General features: G+C 45.3%; 1 protein-coding gene across 1 annotated transcript in view; it reads right to left on the reverse strand.

Moving 5' to 3' along the window:
• Nucleotides 1–393: 393 nt before the first annotated feature.
• The window catches only part of Uqcc1 (Ubiquinol-cytochrome c reductase complex assembly factor 1), a 47,316-nt gene continuing 24,749 nt past the window's right edge, over nucleotides 394–22,960 (reverse strand). The window contains exons 4-6 of the mRNA XM_069329506.1: nucleotides 21,945–22,111; nucleotides 18,717–18,911; nucleotides 394–2,864 (exon numbers count right to left, since the gene is read on the reverse strand). Coding sequence (XP_069185607.1) covers nucleotides 2,769–2,864; nucleotides 18,717–18,911; nucleotides 21,945–22,111 — 458 coding nt within the window. The 3' untranslated portion in view covers nucleotides 394–2,768. The remainder of the gene's footprint in view (nucleotides 2,865–18,716; nucleotides 18,912–21,944; nucleotides 22,112–22,960) is intronic.

Genomic DNA, 22,960 nt, shown 5'->3' on the forward strand with positions numbered 1-22,960 from the left:
TGTCATCTGCTCTGAGATAAGTAGTGTTCAGTTTAGTTAAGAGTTGTGAACATTTCTGTCTGGTTAAATCAAGTACTAAGCTTATTATGTGCGTGATTGTCATGGAAATATTCTTCGTGTATTTTATTTCTCAGTGCTTGGTGACTGTGTCATGACCTACTTTTTGTTTATTACAGATTATAGTGGCATGTTATTTTAATTCATGGTTGTTTTATTTAATGATATTCTCCTAGTAATGCTAATTGTCTCCTTATTGGGAACAGCCCGATAAGGAGTTAGAGACTCAGGATTCATGAGTCTTAACCAGTGGGAGTAGTAACAGATATACAGTCAATTGCACATAAAACAGGAAACATAATAAGATGCAATCAGAGATATGAAGTTCAAAAACTATTAGTTACATTATCTTTATTATTTAACAGAATGTATATTACATATTTACAAGATCTTCACTTTCTGTTATGCTGATGCTCTACAAAATTCTTGCCTAAGGTATCTCATAAACAATTATAAGAATTATAGTACAGTACAACCTCAATTTAACGTACCCCGATTCAACGAATCTCCGGCTAGTTTGCACACTTTTCAGGCCGGATTTACTCACCTGGTTCGACGAACAATGGTTTGCCGAAGCGGGGGATGTTCGGATTTGCTTACGATGTTGAGACAGAGTTCACAAACTGGTGGAAAACTTTCCCATTCTATCACAGATTACAATTAATAATTCACTGAAATGACAAGTTTGATCACACAAGTGAACCACACAAGTGGTCCACAAGCTTACAATGTTGGGACAGTTCACATAGTGGTGGAAAACTTTCTCATTCCATCACAGGTTATAATTAATAATTCCTTCATATGACAAGGTGGATCACATAAGTGGACTTCACAAGTGGACCACACAAGTAGACCACAAGTGGTCCACAAGCTTATGATGTTGGGACGGAGTTCACAGAGTGGTGGAAAACATTTTCATTCTATCACAGATTACAATTAATAATTACTTCATAAGACAAGTTGGATCACACAAGTGGACAATATGAACAAAACACCAGTCAGAATGGTCCACACAACAAATGAAGCATATTAACCAAACACCAGCCAGAGTGGTCCACAAGTGAACGACTGAGTTTCCATGATTTTCATTCACTGATTTGTGGCACACGTATCTTTGTGAATTAATTTAAAGGCTGAAGCGTGATTAGCTAGCTACATGTGGTAAATTTCCTTATAGACATTTTCTGTGATGAAACAAGATGAGTGAACGTGGACAGATAAGGGAATACTGTACTGTAAACCTCATATGGTTTTCCTTCGTCTGTGTCGTCATAGTTCAGTGACCCATGACTTTGAAAGTTTTAAATTAATAAATTATTTCTAAAACCAGTGTTTTAATAGTATTTTATTATCCTAATTAAACTAAACTAAATAAAACCAAAAATATACTGTAATATGATAGACATCTGCTATTTGAGAAATTATTTATGTTATTGGAACAACTTCAGCGTGAGTGGATGGGTTTAATCCTTGTACTCACAGCCCCATGCGTGTTTCGTTCGATTTCGTTGCCACAGTTATGTGACCTACGGCCTTGAAATAATAAAATTAATAAATCAGCTCTAAAATAAGTTTTTTATATCGCTTATTATCCTAACAATGTTACTAAACTAAATATATAACCCAAAAATATATAATTTGATGTAAATCCAATATTTGAGAGAAATTTATGTTACTGGATCTGGCTTAAACACCAGCCTACTGCAAGGTGTATAGACCTAGTCTGCGTTCATACAGCAGGCACCCAGTGCCGTTAGCTTTGTCTGCGAGTGGCGTGTTTGTCCGCTGGTGGAAGAATAATCGTAATAACCCACCAGCTTTTATCAACACCTAAGGATGATAAAAGATATTTGTCTCAAGAACATGACATAAGGAAGGAAACAAACAAAAATGAGTCAATATTTTTCAAGAACTAGTAGCAGAAAATCAACCAGCACAGCCGTACCCAGCACGAGCACAGCTGGTCCCAGCACAAGCACAGCCGTACCTAGCACCAGCACAGCCATACCCAGCACGAGCACAGCCATACCCAGCACGAGCACAGCCGTACCCAGCACGAGCACAGCCATACCCAGCACCAACACAGCCGTACCCAGCACCAGTATAACAGCAGCCTGCACCAGCTCAGAAGCAGCTGAAACCAACACAGCAGCAGCGAGCACCAGCAAAGCTAATGCAAACATCTAAAAATATCATGTGTGGAGTGAACAGTTAGAACAAGTGTTAAATTTATGTGTGTACATAGTGTTAAAATTAAAGTTGCAGTAATTTTAGTGTGCAATAGGTTTCATAAACTGTATTGTAGTACTCAACACACAGTAGAACTACTTAAGCAACACAGTGTTAACGGCATAATACTCTACATTACGTATTTACTGTACAGCATTCACAACTCCACGAGACTTCAAGATGGACATGACTCCAACAATAAGGTAAATAACAAAGGTAACACAGTATTTTTTAGTAAAGTAGTAATATATAGGTACAGTATATAATATGATAATGCACTTTTATTGTGTACAAGAAAAAAAAAAAAGACACCGACGTAAACACCTCTTGAAGGTCACCTCTTGCAATGAATCCAATGCACCGGGGTTGGTCCCATATAATGCGTTGAATTGAAGTTGTACTGTATTATGTAATCTTATGAATGTATTATTTGCTTTACTAAAGATCATTTTTTCCCAACATTGTACAGCAGTGTTAAGCTCTTAATGAAATGTTGAGTCTTCATCAATAAGTGGAACCCATATGACTTTACATTCCATCATCAAGTCCTGACTTGATATACCATCCAGAACAGCCATCTGCAAGTAAATTATAATTAACTAAATTTGTATTAGGGTCATTCCATCTTAAATCACCAAAAAGTCACCTATGGCTCCCACTCGACCCTCTCCTAATGCCATGAAATTTTGTAGTAAGATAGCCCTAGATCCCAAATGACACTTTGCAAAATATTAGAGCTAAATCTGCTTTGGTTCTTAAATAACAGGTTCATATTCAATGGGCTCTCGTCCCGTTAATGCGTAAGTACAGGCATACCTCAGAATACGATTTTAATCCGTTCCTGGAGACGCCTCGCCTTCCGAAAACTCGCATTCCGAAGTTAATTTCCCCATAAGAAATAAAGGGAAATGAATTAATCCGTTCCTGACTACCCCAAAAACCCCACATCAAACTAAATTTTTATACCTAATTCATCTAAATAAACCTACAAAAGTATGTTCCAGTTATTACTTACCTTACTGTCGATTGCTGTAGGCGTATGGAAGATGGTGAGGAGGGGGGAGGAGGAGAGGAGTTACTGTTTGGAAGGGGAGTCCCCTTCCATAATCACATCAGGCAGTGAGGACCTTTCTGGTGTGCTCTCCCTGGGACGTTTAACCTGAGTGCCACTAGGTCCTGGTTGAGGCTCACTGCTCGATTTCCTCACCACAAATTTGTCCATGGAAGCTTGCTTTTCCCTTCTTCGCAAGCTCTCTCTGTAGTAAGGCATCACAGTGTCATTGAAAAGATTAAGACAACGGCCTACTACAGTTTTGTCTGGGTGAGTGTGTTCAATAGTTGTTTGAATCTCTTCCCACATCTGACACACCTTCTTCATTACTGCAGAAGGGACATTCGCTGGTGCTGTTGCCACCACCTCCTCCTCCACTGCAGAATCATTCGCTGCTGTGTTGGCTTCCTGTTCCTGTTGAAGGGCTAGGAGTTCTTCGGTGGTCAGTTCTTCGTTGTGTTCTTCCACCAACTCCTCCACATCATCACCATCCAATTCCAAGCCCATTTTCTGGCCTAGACTAACAATTTCCTCAACAATAGGCGCATCATTTATAGGCTCAAACCCCTCAAAGTCTAGTTCTCTCACACCTTCAGGCCACAATTTTCTCCAGCCAGAGATCAGGGTTCTTTGAGTCACTTCTTGCCAGGCTTTGTCAACGAGTTTTAAAGCACTAAAAATGTTAAAATGCTCTCTCCAGAACTCTTTGAGGGTGAGGTTTGTGGCTTCAGTCACTTCAAAACATTTCCGGAAAAGTGCCCTTTCATACAGTTTCTTAAAATTCGCTATGATTTTCTGGTCCATAGGCTGAATTAGAGGAGTGGTGTTAGGAGGAAGGAATTTAACTGTGAGGAATTTATTGCATTGAGGCATCAAATCATCTTCCAAGCCTGGAGGATGAGCAGGAGCATTGTCAAGGAGAAGCACGGCTCTGAGTGGCAATTGTTTCTCCTGCAGATATTTTTCTATGGCAGGGCACAGCACTTCATTCACCCACTCCGAAAAAATAAGCCTAGTCACCCATGCTTTTTTATTAGACTTCCACATCACAGACAAACGGGTTTTCTGCACATTATACTGTTTGAAAACCCTTGGATTTTCAGAATGATACACTAGCAAGGGTTTAATTTTTAAATCGCCACTCGCATTTGAACACAGCACAAGCGTAAACCTATCTTTCATAGGCTTGTGTCCAGGCAAGGATTTTTCCTCCTTGGTAATGTATGTCCTCTTAGGCATTCTTTTCCAAAACAGTCCTGTTTCGTCACAATTAAACACTTGTTGCGGTAGGTATCCCTCAGCCTCTGCAAACTCTTTAAATTCGTCAATAAATCGTCCAGCGGCTGGTTTGTCTGAGCTGGCTGCCTCCCCATGCCTTGTAACACTATGGATACCACTTCTCTTTCTAAATTTTTCAAACCAGCCCCTGCTTGCCTTAAACTCTTTCTTTTCTGCATCACTCGTTGCAGGGGTCTTCTTTAGAAGGTCTTCGTGCAACACCCTGGCTTTCTCAGAAATAATGGCCTCCGAAACACTATCACCCCTCAACTCCTTGTCGTGTATCCAAATTAATAACAACTTTTCCACTTCTTCAAGTATTTGTGGTCTTTGTGTCGTTAATGTTCTTACTCCTTTTGCCACATTAGCACTCATAATCTTATCTTTCTTCTTAAGTATAGTGCATATTGTTGATGTCGCTTTGTTGTACTGCCTACAAAGATCAACAACACGTGTACCGTTCTCATGCTTTCGAATGATCTCTTGTTTCTGCTCTATTGTCATCCTCACATGAGCTTTCTGGCCTTTATCCTTACCACTGGCTTTCTTGGGACTCATGGTGAGATATATAATAACAAATTGTATAGACAAATCACCAAAAATCCAACAAAACACTGAAAATTCACGACAAGAATTGATGTGGGGGTAGTCACTGCGCGCGAGACAATGGTGAACTGAGGGGCAGCGGGGCAGAGGGGCGACGATCGCCGAACGACCACGCGCTAGGTCGGCTGTACGCGTATCAACAAACTCGCGTTCAAACTCGACTCCCGAAGTAACCATCGCCTTCCGAGACAAATTTTTGGAGTAAATACACCTCGCCTTCCGAAAATCTCGCATACAGGGACAATCGCATTCCGAGGTACCACTGTACCACAAAAATGACCAACTTTGACCCCTTTGTTAAATCACTTCTATTGCCTGTAGGAGTGTGAAATTTGACATACCAGGACAACTGTTGCTGTAGAATAAAGTAGTGTAATCGAAAAAGCAGTATGGGTGGCCATTCAGCTATCCATCCATGCTAAAATCACTGCCAAATTTTGTTGCAAGAAATTTAGACCCCAATTTGGAGACCACTTACTCATCAGCAAAAGGTCTAAATGCCATGATCTTTTGCTACGATGTATAACAAGCACAACATTATGCAGTGATGCAATAGCAACTCTGTTGTATCCATATGTCCAGAAGTGGCCCACTTGAAAGTTGGCCAAAAAAAATTTATGTGCAAAACTAGCCAACTTTCAAGGCAAACTATCTCAATATGCATCATTCCCAATTTGGTTTTGAATGACACCATTGGATAGAGCAGATTTTTCTGAACAAGAGTAACTTTTATTTAGGTTGGGATCTGAATTCCTAGTTCAGGCAGAGAACTCTGAAAATGACATACCTTGGAAAACATTGACAGCGATATCAAAAAATCAAATCATGATTCTTCATCTTCTTTGTGCACTTATCATGACTTCTTTTCTTTCCATTCTTTCCAGGACACATTCGACTAAATTCTTCATCCCCAAAAAACTATACTACTCTTTCCTTCACTTCCTCAGGAACTGACTTGCCCTGCATTTTCTTAGGAATTGCTAGTATTCCCTGTTCTTCTTTCAGCTTCCTAGCCTTGTGAACCATGTATTCTGAAACTTTGAATTGCTCCATTGTCTTTTTGATAGACCAGCTTTGTGGCACAAGGGTTAGGATTTGTATTTTTTGTTGGTGCTTTGCTACATAGAATTTTAGCTTCATTTCTTCAATGAGTTTATTGAAGTGTTGGCAATTTGTGCACTGTTGGCTGGAGCTTGGTACCAACAAGTTTTGGCAATCAATATTTCCAATTGCAGCAATCTGCTCGGCAGTTATTTCCTGTGCTTGGCTAATCTTAGGCTTTGCATAACCATGCTTATCCCTTGCACTAACTTATTGATATTTAATAGGTGAGATACCTAATACTGATAAACTTGTGTTTACACTTTTACAGATTTCCATATTATCAGCAGGGCCATCAGATTCAGTAGAGCTGGACTCACTTACCTGCTTACTGTCGAATTCCTTTCTGCATGATGTGCACAACTTTTGGCCAGGCTTAATACTGACTTTCAGCATATCTGACATTTTCTCTGCAGTAGCTACTGTGATTGGTCGCAAACCTTTTAGCTTTACATGGCATTTCTTCTTGAAGGGATTGCAGCAAGTTTTTTGCAAAAATTCAAATTTCGTCAACAGCAAAGCTTCATGATGGAGGCATATTTGAGATTCACCATCCAAGTTCAGTTCACTTCGCTTTGCTATCAGTTTTTGATCTTCTGCACTATACTGTTTTAGAAACTTCAAGCCTTTGTTGGGAGTGTAGGTTGTCAAGTGACATTCAGAAGAGCCACGCTCATGGCTAGCAATAGCACATGGCAATAAACCAATGGAATCCTGATTCATGACGTATCTGTAATCGAATTCAAATTAAATTATTTAACTAAGCGAATATAGTAATTTCAAGTGAGACCTGTAATACATTAATATTAATATTGCTTTTTATTTATTTGTGTATTTATTGCAAGTAATACACGAATAAGTAAACAGCAATGTTTGACCTGCTGATACGATACTACAAAGATGTAAAGATAAATATAGAACACGAACCTAAAATAGCACTGATTGTTTAATAATAATTCTGAATCCCACCCAAAAATGTTCTACCCAATGAAGCTTAAAATTTTTCCAATCAGTTTGGATATCAATTTGCTAGCAGTCATGATTAGTGCACAAAGAAGATGGAGAATCATAATTTGATTTTTTCGCACCAAGGTATGTCATTTTCAGAGTCCTCTGACTGAACTAGGAATTCAGATCCCAACCTAAATAAAAGTTACTCTTGTACAGAAAAATCTGCTCTATCCAATGGTGTCATTCAAAACCAAATTGGGAATGATGCATATTGAGATATCTTGCCTTGAAAGTTGGCTAGTTTTGCACAAATATTTTTTTTGGCCAACTTTCAAGTGGGCCACCTCAGGACATATGGATACAACAGAGTTGCTATTGCATCACTGCATAATATTGTGCTTGTTATACATCGTTGCAAGTAAGTAAGTAAGTAATTATCAAAAGAAGGCACCAAACCGGGAAGGCTATGTAGCACCATCAAATACGCAAAATAATCAGAGGGCGCTAAATATCACCAAGGATGCCAATACGAGAACAAAAACGCATAAGGCGAACGATATCAAAAGTATCCGAGTCACCAAGAATTCTATCGAGGGACAGGTGACCGCGAGGGGCGGTCGGAAAGCAAGACACACGCTCGTCCTGGAAGTCAGGACATTCAAGAAGGACATGCACGACCGTAAGAGGGACAATGCAACTAGGACAATAAGGAGCAGGGCGGCGCTCCATCAAGTGACCATGGGTTAAGCGAGTATGGCCAATACGCAACCTCGCTAGAGCTGTTTCCCACCGCCGGTTACGGTGGAAGGAGGACGGCCACGAGGAAACACAACATTTAAGAGTACGTAGCTTGTTACCAGTAACAGACAACCAAGAAGCCTGCCAACGGGTAAGGACTGAGGAATGGATAACCGGGTAAAAGTCGGAATACGGAATGCCTTTACGAGAGATGGGACAAGAGCGGACAGCTTCCTTAGCGGCAGCATCCGCACGCTCATTTAAAGACACGCCAATATGGCTGGGAACCCAACAAAACTCAACCGACTTAAATTTACTGTGAACGAGAAACAGCCAATGCTGGATCTCGACAACTACCGGATGAACTGGATTAAAGCACCCGAGAGCCATGAGGGCACTACGAGAGTCAACAACAACCACAAACGAAGACTGACAACGAGAAAGCAGGAGACGAAGAGCATAGAGAATAGCATAAAGTTCCGCTGTAAAGATGCTAGTCTCCGGAGGCAAGCGACACATATAAGTGCGATCAGGAAAAACAACAGAGTAGCCAACACCGTCCGCTGACTTAGACCCATCGGTGAAGACAGAAACGGAGCGGGAGTGAGAAGAAAAGTGCTCGAGGAAAAGGCGTTTTAGAACTGTAGGAGGGGTAAAAGCTTTAGTGATACGAGTCAAGGATGTACAAAACCGCGGAAGAGGGACCCTCCACGGGGGCAAAGAAGGAACAACACGAGGAGAAACATCAGAAATACGAACGGAAAGAGAATCCTGCAGGCGAGATAACCGGACAGAAAGAGGGAGGTGGTGAAGAGGAACAGGAACCGCAGGAGGGGTAAAAGTTAAAGCACGACAGAGACGAGAGGAAGGATGTTGCAAGGACCGCGCAAGATAGCGAAGACAGTAGCGATCACGGCGGTCCTGGAGAGACAGGAAGCCAGTGTCAACATACAAGCTAAGGACGGGAGTCGAACGAAAGGCACCAGAACTGAGGCGCAACCCAGTATGGTGCAAAGCATCAAGACGGCGAAGAGTAGAAGGAGAAGCAGACGAGTAAGCAGGGCAACCATAATCGAGTTTAGACAGGACGAGAGAGGAATGTAAAGCAAGGAGAGTGCGCCTATCTGCCCCCCAAGAAGTATGGGACAAGACCCGAAGGAGGGTAAGGGACTTAGAGCACTCAACACGGAGGTAAGAGATATGGGGAGACCAAGACAAACGAGTGTCAAGGAATAACCCCAAAAGCTTCGCGGAATCTTTGTATTCAAGGGGATGACCATAAAGTGACAAAGAGGGACGAAGAACAACCCGTTTCCGCGTAAAAGTCATGGCACAAGTCTTAGAAGTAGAGAACTTGAAGCCATGACCTGTGGCCCAAGACGACACGGCATCAATCGCAAGTTGAAGCCGGCGTTGAAGGAGAGGCGAATCATCACCCTGACAACAAAGGGTAAGATCATCGACATAGAGAGCGGAGAAGACACCAGAAGGAAGAGAGGAAAGAAGACCATTGAGGGCAACCAGAAAAAGAGTAGTGCTCAGAACACTACCCTGGGGCACACCTTCGTATTGCTGAAAAGGGGGAGAGAGAGCGGTACCAAGGCGCACCCGAAAGGAACGACGAGAGAGGAAGCTGCGGAGAAAGAGAGGGAGATGACCACGAAGGCCAAAAGAATGAAGTTGAGATAGGATATGATAACGCCAAGTGGTGTCGTAAGCCTTTTCTAGGTCAAAAAGGACGGCAACAACGGAGGTCTTCGCAGCAAAAGCAGTACGTATATAGACCTCCAAGTTCACCAGGACATCTGTCGTGCTGCGGCACTTGCGGAAACCAAATTGAGAAGGGGAGAGGAGGTGATGGTGTTCCAGGAACCACATCAGACGAACGTTAACCATACGTTCAAAGAGTTTGCAGACACAACTTGTGAGAGCAATAGGGCGAAAGTCCTTAGGGGAAGTACCCAGAGACCCTGGTTTGCGAACAGGGAGGACAACGGCATCGAGCCAGTCCTCAGGGACTGACGACGACTCCCAGATCCGATTATACAGACTCAGTAAATACTGAGACGTGCTCGGAGGGAGATGGCGAAGCATCTCATAATGAATACCATCGGAGCCCGCCGCCGTAGAACCGCAGAGGGCCAGGGCAGAACGAAGTTCAGAGAGAGAGAAGGGATCATTATAGGGAAGCTGAAGATGAGTGCAGAAATCTAAAGGACGAGACTCAAGGACAGGTTTACGAAGAAGGAAAGATTGGGGAAGATGAAGACCAGAGCTAACAGAAGAAAAGTGGGAACCCAGTTCGGAAGCGACCTGCAACGGGTCCGCCACAAGAGTATCATGGAGGTGAAGGACCGGTGAAACATCGGGAACGAACTTACCCGCTATCTTGCGGATACGCTTCCAGATCTGGGCCAGAGGGGTTTCGGACGTAATTGTCGAGACATAAGATGCCCAACATTCACGTTTAGCCGTACGGATGGCCCTACGGGCCACCGCACTCGCTTTCCGAAAGAAAAGAAAAGAATCTGTCGTCTGCCTACGGCGGTGCTTCTTCCAGGCTGCACGCTTACAGCGGACAGCCCGAGCACAGTCCGCATTCCACCAGGGAACGCACTTCCGTGGACCCCGAGAGGAAGAGCGAGGAATAGAGCGGAGGGCAGCGTCGAAGACAGTGTCATGAAAAAGGAGGAGAGCGCGAGAGAGGGGCAGAAGGGAGAGGTCAGAGAGAGTAGCACTGAGGGAAAACAGGGTCCAGTCCGCCTTAGCAAACTGCCACCTAGGGAAAGAGAGGGAAGGGCGAAAAGAGAAAAAGGAAACAAGGATGGGGAAATGATCACTTCCATGGAGGTCATCAAGAACCTGCCATGTGAAATCTAAGTAAAGAGAAGAAGAGCAGAGAGAAAGATCAAGACAAGAAAGGGTGCGAGTTCGAGAGTCCAAATGAGTGGGCTCACCAGAATTCAGAAGAGACAGGGAAGAAGAGAGGAGAAACGGCTCAAGGAGGCGACCCCGGGTATTCGTCAGAACGTCACCCCAAAGAGAATGACGACAATTGAAGTCACCCAGCAGGAGCACAGGCTCCGGCAAGGAGTCTAGGAGGTGTTTCAAATCAGGAAGAGAGAGCGGGACACCCGGGGGGAGATAAATGGAACAAACTGTGTACCATTTCCCCACAAAGATACGAGCAGCAGAACAATGGAGAGGCGAAGGAAAAAGTAAAGGAACAAAGGGAACATCAGCCCGAATCAAGAGAGCAGAAGAATTAGAAGCCCCAGCAATGGCTGGGGGGGGGGAGAGAAAGGAATAGCCACGAAAACGACCAGGACGAGCACCAAGCATCGGCTCCTGGAGACAGACACAAAGGGGCGAAAACCGCGAAACCAGAAGTTGGAGTTCGAGGAAATTGGCGTAATAACCTCGAACGTTCCATTGAAGAATGGACAACGACGAGAAGAGAAAGGACAAAAACAGAGAACAAGGAAGAAACAAAGGCGAAAGACCAACAGAGCACGTTAAAGAATATCAGGGTCGGGATCAGGGTCAGCAAAGTCAGGGTTAGGGGGCATGGGTAAACTGAGCAAAGACGGAGGGAAGGAAACGGGAGAACAGATCAGAGGTGGGCGGGCAGGGTCCGGAGGAGGAGGAGGAGGAGGAGGAGGAGACAACGGAGAGGAGCAGTCAAGGACAGCAGCAGGAAGAGGGGGAGTAGAAAGAGAGGAGCGCACCCCAGCAAGAGCAGCAACCGAAAGGGAAGCAGGGGCCAAAGAAACCTCCATAGCAGGAACAGGGGGCGCAAGCACTGAAACGGGAGTGGAAGGAGCAACAGAGCCAGAAGGAGGAGCTGAGGAAGAAAGCGAAGCCTTCTTACCCGCCGGGGAAGAGGAAGGAGAGGAGCCAGGCTTACGCTTCTGACTTAAAGAGACCGGTGTCCCAGCAACTACGTACCGGGCAACGGATTCCAGTGTCTCAACAGGAGAAGCCGAACGAGAGCACACACGACGGCCGTTAGGAGAGCGATGGACATCCGCCCGCACAGACAGGCGGCGGGGAGAGCCGATAGATGGAGGAAGAGGATGGGAAGGAGGATCGGAGGGGGACGAGGAAGGAGACACAGAAGACACGACAGACCGGGTAGAAGGAAGGGGAACCCCAGACAGAGGACCAGGAGGAGGATCCTTCGGGAGAGAACCCAAAGGGACAGAGGAGGGGGCAGTGGGCGCATCAGGGTCCAAGGCCTGGAAACGGTTGTGAGTCTGAGGAAGGCGGGAAGGACGAGGAGAGGAAGAGCGCAACACGCGAGCATAAGAGATATTAGCATAAGGCGGGAGCCGGCGAACCTGGCGCCTCGCCTCAGGAAAAGATAAACGCTCCCGGTGCTTCAAGTTGAGGACGGCTGCCTCAAGCTTGTAATGGACACACGCACGGGAGAAGGTAGGATGGGCCTCACCGCAGTTGAGGCAACGAGCCTGGGGAGAAGCGCACTCCGACTTAGAGTGACCTTCGCCACCACACAAAGGACAGAGAGAGACAGTCCCGGAGCAGCGGAGGGCACCATGCCCAAACCTCCAGCACTTGTTGCAGAGCCGAGGAGAAGGAATGTACTCCTGGACAGAGCACCTGGCACCAGCAAGAATGACAGAGGGTGGAAGGGTCCTACCATCAAAGGTAATCTTCACAACCCGGAGGGGTTGACGGCGACTACCACGAGGGGGACGAGTAAACGTGTCCACCTGGAGAATAGAATGGCCCTGGGCAGCGAGGATATGTCGAATATCGTCGTGGCAGTCGCGTAGGTCCCGAACACCGGTCGCAACATGGGGCGGGAGCAAAATAGTGCCAACACTGGCATTCAACTGGACGTTCTTCGAGACCCGAACGGGGGTCTCGCCAAGGCAGGATAAGGCAGCCAAGCGGGAAGCAGCATCCTGAGAAGGAGCAGCAACGACACGCGTACCGAGACGAGTGGGGTTAAAAGTAATGGAGGCATCCACGGAATCAATGAGATGTCGATGAAGGGAGAAATCGTCAGGAGGCGCAGAATCAAGAGGGAGGAGATCAAAATATTTGGCCCACGAAGCGGGACCAAACAAGGCTTGATAGGTAGCAGAACTGGAAGGAATCGAGCGAGGGCGGCCGTGACGAGAACGGCGGTGAGAACCCCCAGAGAGAGAGGGGTTAAAAGGCGCAGTAGTAACAACTAGAGAAGGAGCCGCGCCAGGGGACGAGGTAGTCACCACTGGGGGCTTGGGGCTCGACCCAACCACAGAGGAGGGAGGGGAGCCAGGGGAAGGAGTCAGAGAGGCCAAAGGAGGAGCAAGGTCGGGGCCCAATGCAGCGGAGGCTACAGAGCCCGGTCTTCCAATACGGACCGACTCGGGGGCTTGGTCGCCCACCCCACGAGCCTGAAAAGGTAAGCCAGAAACAGCCGAAACAGGGGTTATCATCTTGACGAAATTACGAATTCACTCACGAATGTGCCCCCACACCCACCATGGAGCCACAATTAGAGGCAGGACACCCAACAAGAAGCTATCGCCGATCTTGTCGGGGCCTCCTAGGGGTGCGTCGTGAGTATACGCCCCACAAACGCCACCTTAAGAAACCGACAGTCCGTCGAGATCGGGTTCAGTGACGAAGTGGGGATTGACAATAAAAGGTTCCCCTCGCTCTCGACGTCGGGTACCGCAGTTCTACGGGTGCAAGAGTATGCCTCCTCAAGCACCCGGGCGTCAAAGTAGAAGAAGTCCAAGGGAAGAACCAGAACGAGCAAAAGGTCGGCAGGAAACGGCAAGCAGATAGGAGAAGAGGGGGGAGAAAAACGAAACAGAAGGAAAAGGAAAAGATGCCCAGCAGAATTGGAGAGGACGGCAGCAGGAGCACAAGGCTAGAAAAGGACAAAGGACTGTCCCAAGGAGCATCACACTCCGGCAGCCGCCCACTAAGCCCCCAGACGGCGACAACGAGCTGAGCGGGGAGGGGGTACATCGTTGCAAAAGATCATGACGTTTAGACCTCTTGGTGATAAGTAAGTGGTCTCCAAATTAGGGTCCAAATTTCTCACGACAAAATTTGGCAGTGATTTTAGCATGGATTGGTAACTGAATGGCTACCCAAACTACTTTTTTGATTACACTGCTGTATTCCGCACCAAAAGTTGTCCTGGTATGCTAAATTTCACACCTCTCTGTGTATTAGATGTGATTTGATAAAGGGTCAAAGTTGGCCCTTTTTCCGATATGTACACATTAATGGGATGAGAGTCCATTGAACATGGACTTATTATTTAACCCTTACACTGCTCACGAGTCATATGGACATTTACACCCCTGTGCGCAAGAAAAAAAAAAATTCAAAAATTTTTTTTCGTCTTCTAAACATGTTAATTTGTGTCCCCTGAGCACGGAAAAAATAAAAAAAAAATCGTAGGTGACATATTTTGGGCGCAATTGACCGAGGAAGTCTGGCAAAAAGTGGGCGTTGACAGAGCGGTCGTCAGACCCGGTCAGCGTCACCCGCGTTGACAGATGGGAGTTGCCACAAAGATATTATTACCTAATTGTTTCAATGTCTCCGATTGATTTTTTCTTAGTTTTTTTGCAGTAATATTATTCAATAGTGTGTATTGTAATATATTTATATAATAAAAGTGTTAATAATTGCTATACTCAAAAGTATGATGTGCATATTAGTGATTCAATTATTATGTTTATAAAACAATAAACAAATAGTTTTGCTGCTATTACACTCTATACACAGGATATATATAAGTATTGGCATGTTTTGGTCACCATAACGAACCACTAAGTTGGTATTGAGAGTTGAAAAGCAACGAGGAGTTACCGCCACACACCAGCCAGCCACTCGCTGCCACTCCCTCAACACACGCACTAAACTTTCTCCCCCAACAATACCAGTTGTGGTGTCATTACACTATATACAGACGTTATATATAAGTATGTGTATATTTTGTTCACCACAACTGTACAGCTAAGCTGATATAGTTAGTTCAGGCACTAAGAGTCGTCGCTATACACAGATGGCGGCTGGCGGCTCCCTCACTCTTTCAAGGTCACACGCACTAAACTTTCTCCCCCAACAATACCTTTTGCAGTGTTATTACCCTATATACACATATTATATATAAATATCTACATGTTTTATGCACCGTAACTGTACACCTAAGCTTGTAGAGCGCCCAAAGAGCATAGTGGCCACCCTCTAAACAGCTAGAGAAATCGTGCAGACGACGTCACCTCCGTCACCCATATGGCTCCTCCCAGCATAATCCTTTTGCTGTTATTACACTAATACACACATTATATATAAGTATCTACATTTGTGTTCACCATAGAGAACCACTGACCTGGTATGGTGAACGCAAACAATAACAGGTGGCCACACAGTCAGTAAACGATGCTGTCTCCCTCCGTCTCTCAGCATCACTCCTCACACAGCGCTAATTATTACAACAATCCTGCTATTATCACAACCCTGGTTATTTATATCACAGTCATTGGTCATCTGTAATATTGTCATCGCTAAATAATAACAATTATATATTTATTTTGACATTTTTCGGCGATGCTGTGGTCACAAGCTGAACATCAATGCTGTTCGCTCATGCTGCGTGCGCCGGCCTTGGTTGCTCCAACAGTACTGTGCCTCTCACACCTGAGAATATTGCCCACGATTTTTTTTTAAATGGCATCTGTTTACAAGAGCCCTGAGGAAGCTACTGTGAACCCCGTGTAGCCGCGGGCCATTTGAATCAGGCCTGGCACCCTATGGCGTATATATACGCCATGCGCACCATGGGACATGTTACTCAGGGCGTATATATACGCCATGCGCAGTTTAAGGGTTAAGAACCAAAGCAGATTGAGCTCTAATATTTTGCACAACTTCATTTGGGGTCTACGGCTACTTTATTACAAAATTTCATTAGATTTAGAAAGGGTCGAGTGGGTGGACTTTGATGAAATCACATGGAATGACCCTTTAATTAGCAACACTTCATAATTTGTATTTATATTATCCAAAAATCTTGGAAAAACAAAGGCAAACTTAAATGTTTTTGAACATAACTGGTAATTTTGCTAAAATATTTCAGCAGCTATGTATTTATTGGGACATTAATATAAGAACAAATTCAAATTAAATAATTTCTTACTACTGTATCATGGTTTGTTTAAGTTAGGTCTTAAGTTCACAATTCATTACTATGTGGAGCAGCTTCTGCTTTAAACTTATGGCTCAATTTAAAATAATCACAACAATTATCTTCATAAAGATCTGCATTTAGGCCCAAAAACATACATAACCAAACCCTGGAGAATGCCACACCCAAATCATACCCAGAGATGGAGGATACAAAAACTCCTCACCCCATACAAAAGGGGAGGGGGAGCTGGGGGGAGGGGGAGGGTCTCTCTAAGTAGTCTCTCCTTAAAGAGACCCAGCAACCATTTAGAGTCGAAAGGGACCCATGGGCCCATATCAGACTCCACCAAAGCCCCAGAAGCTGCAATTAAGGGCCACAGAACAGAGCAGGTATTTATGCCCAATGGCAGAGATAGAAAAGCAGATTCAAAGGGAGAGGCTTCAAAGGAAGGAATGGAGGGGGGGGGAAGAGGGTAGGCAGAAAGGAAAACCCTGAAGCCTCTGCAGGACTAGCTGACTTAACTGCCTCCATGCCCAATTTGGAAGGGGGCAACCCCTTGGACCTGCATGAGCCATATTCTGAGCTAAACCCCTGCCCTGTCCTGTAAACCCTCAGATGCTTCAGGGCTGCAATCATGGGAAGGCAGGGAGTGAAAGATCAGAAGAAGCTTGAACCATGCCAGAAGGGGAAGGAGGAGGTGGTACGGACTGAGCCAAGGTGGAGGTTACCAACACCTCTAATTCCAGGTCCGTAAACACCAAACGGAACAGCTCCAGGGCATCCAAATCAAAAGTCAATCTTGACCCCAGGCTGGGCTCAGGGAGTAGAAGAACTCTAGGAACCCTCTCCTGGTATGCTCGAAAAGGTCACAAACTAGACCACTGCAAGATAGCGAAATTAATACACAAAGCCATCGTTGCCTGGTAAACAGTAACCTCATCAGGAGGGTTTAAAAGAAAAGTCACAAGGGGAGAGCAAATCCCACAGAACTCAGCATCAAAGGTGTCACCGACCCTACAGGTAGCATAACGGAGGCAAAATGAGTGATTGTTGTTGTATGGCATGAATGACAAGCATCCCTCAAACTTATACAAAGTGAGAGCACATTCATTGGGATATCCATAGGACCACTAAACCTGCAGGGTTCAGGATCACTAAACCTATCCCTCCAGGTCCTGAAGGGTAAGCAAAGCAGAACACCCAGGCACTAGGGACGCTACACTGTACCTAAAAGTAAGCTGACACAGCTCTGGTTACACAACTGTGAAGGTCAACCTTGGCGCACTGAAGAAAGCCCACAAATCACTACTGCACCCTGCCAGCCAAAGTTGCACCCAATTAGGGTAAAGACAAAGAAGCCACAAGACCTTTGATTCACCCTAGATGAGGTCCACCACAAATGGGGAGGACCTTTGAGAGAGCGACTCCCGAACACTCCAGAGAAAATAACTCTAGTAATGCAAGAGAAGTGTTAGAGAGCACACAGGGAAAGTAATTATGAGCACATGCAGCTCCAAGCACTCTAAAAACTAGGCTACTACTCTAAACACTAAACACTACTCTGCAGTGTACAGGAAAAGGCCACCAAGGGTAAGCACCACACCATTTAGCAGAACAGAGGAGCCCACAAGGAGCAGAGACAACCCAAGAACCGCTGCATTAGTGACAGAACCGACAGCTAAGACCCTGAAAGGTGGTGAGCCACTCCCCCCCCCCCACCACACCTCCCTAGTGGGGGAAGTGGAGCAAAGAAGCTCTAGCTAGTTTTGAGAGCATCTGATTGTTTGTCTACATAGTTCAGGGGGATCTCATTATGTGGGTTTTGAGGCTTTGATCTCTTTTTGAATCCAACAGTGGTCTGTTTTGACTCGCTGACTTTCTGGTTGCCTTGCCCGGTGAGGTGGTGAAATGTCACCTCTCCCTGTGCCTCTGTAGGAGCCAGATTCTGGTGCTACACCGATAGAAATCCACAGCTGATGCAACCAGGTACATGGAAACCATCTAGTGTATAGCTTCAGGGAGCCACAAGGGGCTCCCCCCAGAAATATCTCAGGATGTGATGTGCACCTGTTGAACATTACTGAATGTGATGCACAGTTAAGGGGTTAAAGCAGAGAAGTGCTGTACAAGACAATGTTTTATAGACCACTAATCTAAATTGATGTTTTAGAGGTATCAGCTCTGCTCTGGTGGTGGTTGGGTAAGTCGAGTTTGGATCTTTAAATAGCTCAGGAAAACCATTGGCAATTTAGAAATAATAAAAGTATGTTTAGTGTGATTTTAAGGGTTTCTTGGAGAGCATTTGTCTTTGTACACTGACCCAAACTCTCCACTGAGCTTCCAACCCACTGGGAGAAGGACAAGGTAGTTGGAAATGGTACTCGTTTCCTAGAATGTAAATTCACTTTCGAAGGCTAAATTCCATGAAGGCCACAGGAAAAAGCCTTGAGGAGCTATGAGGGAGTCTTGCTCAGAAATGCTACATTTATATTAATATACCAGTTTTGATTATTAATAAGAAAGTTTGATTAAATATTCTACCTGCTTTCTCACAAACTGGACACAACATTCTAATGTCTCTGGATCTTTGCAGTTCCTGGAGAACAATCTTCGCCACAAAGCTGAAGCTAAGACACGATCATCGCTCATTAAACCTTCATCATAAGCAAAGAGAGCTGCTTGAAATGAAGAACCAATACTCTGCATTTGTTCTTGACGTACACTTTGTGCCAAAGACTGAAAGAAAATTAACTTGAAATAGGAAGACAGTTAATAACAGAATTCATCGTTGTCTTCATTACCGTGTTTCTCACTTTCATGGGGTGGAGAGACACCAGTCCTGAGAAAATAAGATAACAGTGTACAGAACACAGTTAAAGGTATTAAAAACTAAACAGAGCGAGGTATAACTGGGCCAACATCTCTCAGGAAATGAATGGAGTGGTGAAGGCCTAATGATTAGTGTTGTGATGATTACAGCAACTATAAATATATATAATATAACAACCCGTTCTTGCACTTGCTTATAGTCAATATTGGCTTATTAAATAAGTGCATATGTGACATACTAATTGATTATAAATATTTTAGTTTACCTTGAAAAGCTTCATAGAAAACACCGACCTCACCTAACCTTTTTCGTATGTTAAGATAAGCATCTTATTGCTTCTTAATTACAATTATTACTTAACCTATACCGTTGATAGGTATAGTTCTACCACCAGAACCTGACTGTACATAGATTTCACCATCATTGCCCCTTTTCTACCATGTAGCAGCCTCTGAAGATGTGTGATCTGTGCTCGTGTTTTTCCCTCCCTTTCCACAGCAGTTGATTATTTATAATTTCCTTTCTATGGTAATGGGTTACCTCTTCCTTGGCATTGTTGTATCGTCAACACTCTTCTAATCAGCTATAGTCAAAGATACCACTTTTGCTGATTTGTCATTTGTACACCCCCTCATACTCAAGCTCAAGCTATAGTAGGCCCATTCTTGTACTCAGAAATAATAAATATGCTTCCTTTTCCAGTTGCAGCTGGTCACCAGTCCTTTGCCAGATGTAGGTCAATAGCTGCTGGACTAGCCACCTAGAGGCGTATGCGAGTTGGTACATGGGCAAGAATCAAGGGTGGTGGGGGGAAGGTGACATGGTATTGTTTTTATTGGTTCTGTTCCAGTTTATTTATTACCAGCTTTACCTTATTTCTATACCTCCCAGCCTCCCTGCCTGCCTCCCCTCCCAGCCTCCCTGCCTGCCTCCCCTCCCAGCCTCCCTGCCTGCCTCCCCTCCCAGCCTCCCTGCCTGCCTCCCCTCCCTGCCTGCCTCCCCTCCCTGCCTCCCCTCCCAGCCTCCCTGCCTGCCTCCCCTCCCAGCCTCCCTGCCTGCCTCCCCTCCCAGCCTCCCTGCCTGCCTCCCCTCCCAGCCTCCCTGCCTGCCTACCTCCCAATTCCACCCTCCCTCTGTGCCTGCCTGCCTGCCTCCCAATTCCACCCTCCCTCTGTGCCTGCCTGCCTGCCTGCCTGCCTCCCAATTCCACCCTCCCTCTGTGCCTGCCTGCCTGCCTGGTTACCTGGTTGATACCTGGTTGATGGGGTTCTGGGAGTTCTTCTACTCCCCAAGCCCGGCCCGAGGCCAGGCTTGACTTGTAAGAGTTTGGTCCACCAGGCTGTTGCTTGGAGCGGCCCGCAGGCCCACATACCCACCACAGCCCAGTTGGTCCGGCACTCCTTGGAGGAATAAATCTATTTTCCTCTTGAAAATGTCCACGGTTGTTCCGGCAATATTTCTTATGCTTGCTGGGAGGACGTTGAACAACCGCGGACCTCTGATGCCTCCCCTCCCGCCCGCCTGCCTGCCTGCCCGCCCGCCCGCCTGCCCGCTTGCCTGCCTGCCCGCCCGCCTGCCTGCCTGCCTGCCCGCCTGCGAGGGACTTTACCAGGGAGGTGAGATATGACAGGCAATAAGGCAAAGTAGAGACAAGAGACCAGGAAACACAGTCCAAAGCAACACAGAAATAACTTGGCCCAGGGACATTGACAAAATACCAGGCAACAAAGACTCTGTTAGACCACCAAAACCTATGTGTCCGAATATCAACCCATGATAGTTTGGAAAACACCGCCACTTGGCTTAGAAGCAGGGGATGACCCACCACAACTGTTGGTGATCCAAGAGCACTACTGTGGAGTTGATAACTCCTCATCAGCAAAAGAGTTAATTGGTGATTGTTAATGGAGGGCATGGGCTCCTTTTTAATTGCTTGGGGGAGTTGTTTGGTGGTTTTCAAGGATTTGGTTCTTGTGAACATTGCAATTGTCTGGAATGCTTCATTGACTTTACAGATGCTTCCCCGGTGGGGTGTTGGAATGTCACTTGCTCTCTGCACCTCTCTGATGGGGCTAGGTTCTGATTATGGTCACCGCTAGACAAAACAGAACTCCCGCAACTGATGTGATCTTGTGGAGAGAAACAGATGAAGCAAGATAACTTCTGGGAGCCACCAAGGGGCTCCTCCAGAAACATGCATTAAATCAAATAGTTTAAAAGCTGCATCCCCATGTATTTATCTCAAACTTACCCATCATATCTGAGAGGAGGGGATGAAGTGTGATCAGCTGATGGTACAGGTACTGATGATGATGATGGTGGCATGGTGGTGTCAGGGGTTGTTGGTGATACATGTGCTGATGACATTAGTGGTGGCATGGTGGTGTCAGGGGTTGTTGGTGGTACATGTGCTGATGACATTAGTGGTGGCATGGTGGTGTCAGGGGTTGTTGGTGGTACATGTGCTGATGACATTAGTGGTGGCATGGTGGTGTCAGGGGTTGTTGGTGGTACATGTGCTGATGACATTAGTGGTGGCATGGTGGTGTCAGGGGTTGTTGGTGATACATGTGCTGATGACATTAGTGGTGGCATGGTGGTGTCAGGGGTTGTTGGTGGTACATGTGCTGATGACATTAGTGGTGGCATGGTGGTGTCAGGGGTTGCTGATGGTACATGTGCTGATGACATTAGTGGTGGCATGGTAGTGTCAGGGGTTGTTGGTGGTACATGTGCTGATGACATTAGTGGTGGCATGGTGGTGTCAGGGGTTGTTGGTGGTACATGTGCTGATGACATTAGTGGTGGCATGGTGGTGTCAGGGGTTGCTGATGGTACATGTGCTGATGACATTAGTGGTGGCATGGTGGTGTCAGGGGGGTTACAGTGTTATTCAATAAAACCAAAATCAAAACCAAGATCTAAAAATCATGACGTACCCCAAGTTTCTTGGATCTTGCATCACAATCTTCCCAAAGTGCTTCAATGAGAGAATTTCGAGTATACCTTCCTTCCTCTCCTTCAGCCATGAGTCGCACCATCAACATCCAAATATGAAGTTCAGTAACCAAGAACCATGAATAGAAGGTATCAGGCAAGTCACAAACTGAAAGAATAAATTATATAAGAAACATAATAAATCCATTGAAATATATTTGTCTTGGTACCCTATTTCCCCCCTACAAATTCCTTTTCTTGAGGAAATATTAATTAAAAAATTTAGACAGTCATTTCAACAGCAGCCATTAACCACTTAACTGCGCCCACCGAGTATTCTCAGTCAGCGGGAAACTGCGCCAACCGAGAAAACTCTTTTTGATTTTTCGGTACCAATTCTAAATGTGTACGAGGTTGGTTGTGTACGAAATGGACTCTTAGAACCTCCAGTGAGAGGCAGCCATCTTGGAAAAAATTCCCAGAATGCCCTAGGGCTGCTGGGTGGGTTAGTACTGAATGAGCAACCATGGGTGGTGCACGCGCCTCTGGCTCTCAAACACCTGTCCGACGCGGTGTTGAAAGATAATGCTCTGTCTGTGAAATTCAAACTTTATTGTTTAAAGAACATAAGGGTCATAATATTGGTGAAGCTAGGCACAATAAGGACCTAACACAAAGGTCGGATGCAAGTGATACAGCACCTATGAGGACGATACAGCGAGCGTATTCAGTTGTAGCTCTGAGCGTCACCCTTGCAATCCTATACTATCTCCAATTTATTTAGATGATACATAGATGAATCGTTTTCTGTGGTCAGTGATGATGCACCTGATACAAGTAGCATAGATGAACAGTGTTAGCGGCTTCCATGGTGGTATTTTCCATAGATATTTTCAAGAATACAGTACCTGAATCTCTTCCTAACTGACGGACACTCTTTGAGGCAAGCTGAATCTCTTCCTGTGTGGGACCATACAAAGCGATCTTTTCAAGACTACCTTACAAATTGATCTTTTCC

The sequence above is a fragment of the Procambarus clarkii genome, chromosome 22 (assembly GCF_040958095.1).
Source record: "Procambarus clarkii isolate CNS0578487 chromosome 22, FALCON_Pclarkii_2.0, whole genome shotgun sequence".
Lineage (NCBI taxonomy): Eukaryota > Metazoa > Arthropoda > Malacostraca > Decapoda > Cambaridae > Procambarus > Procambarus clarkii.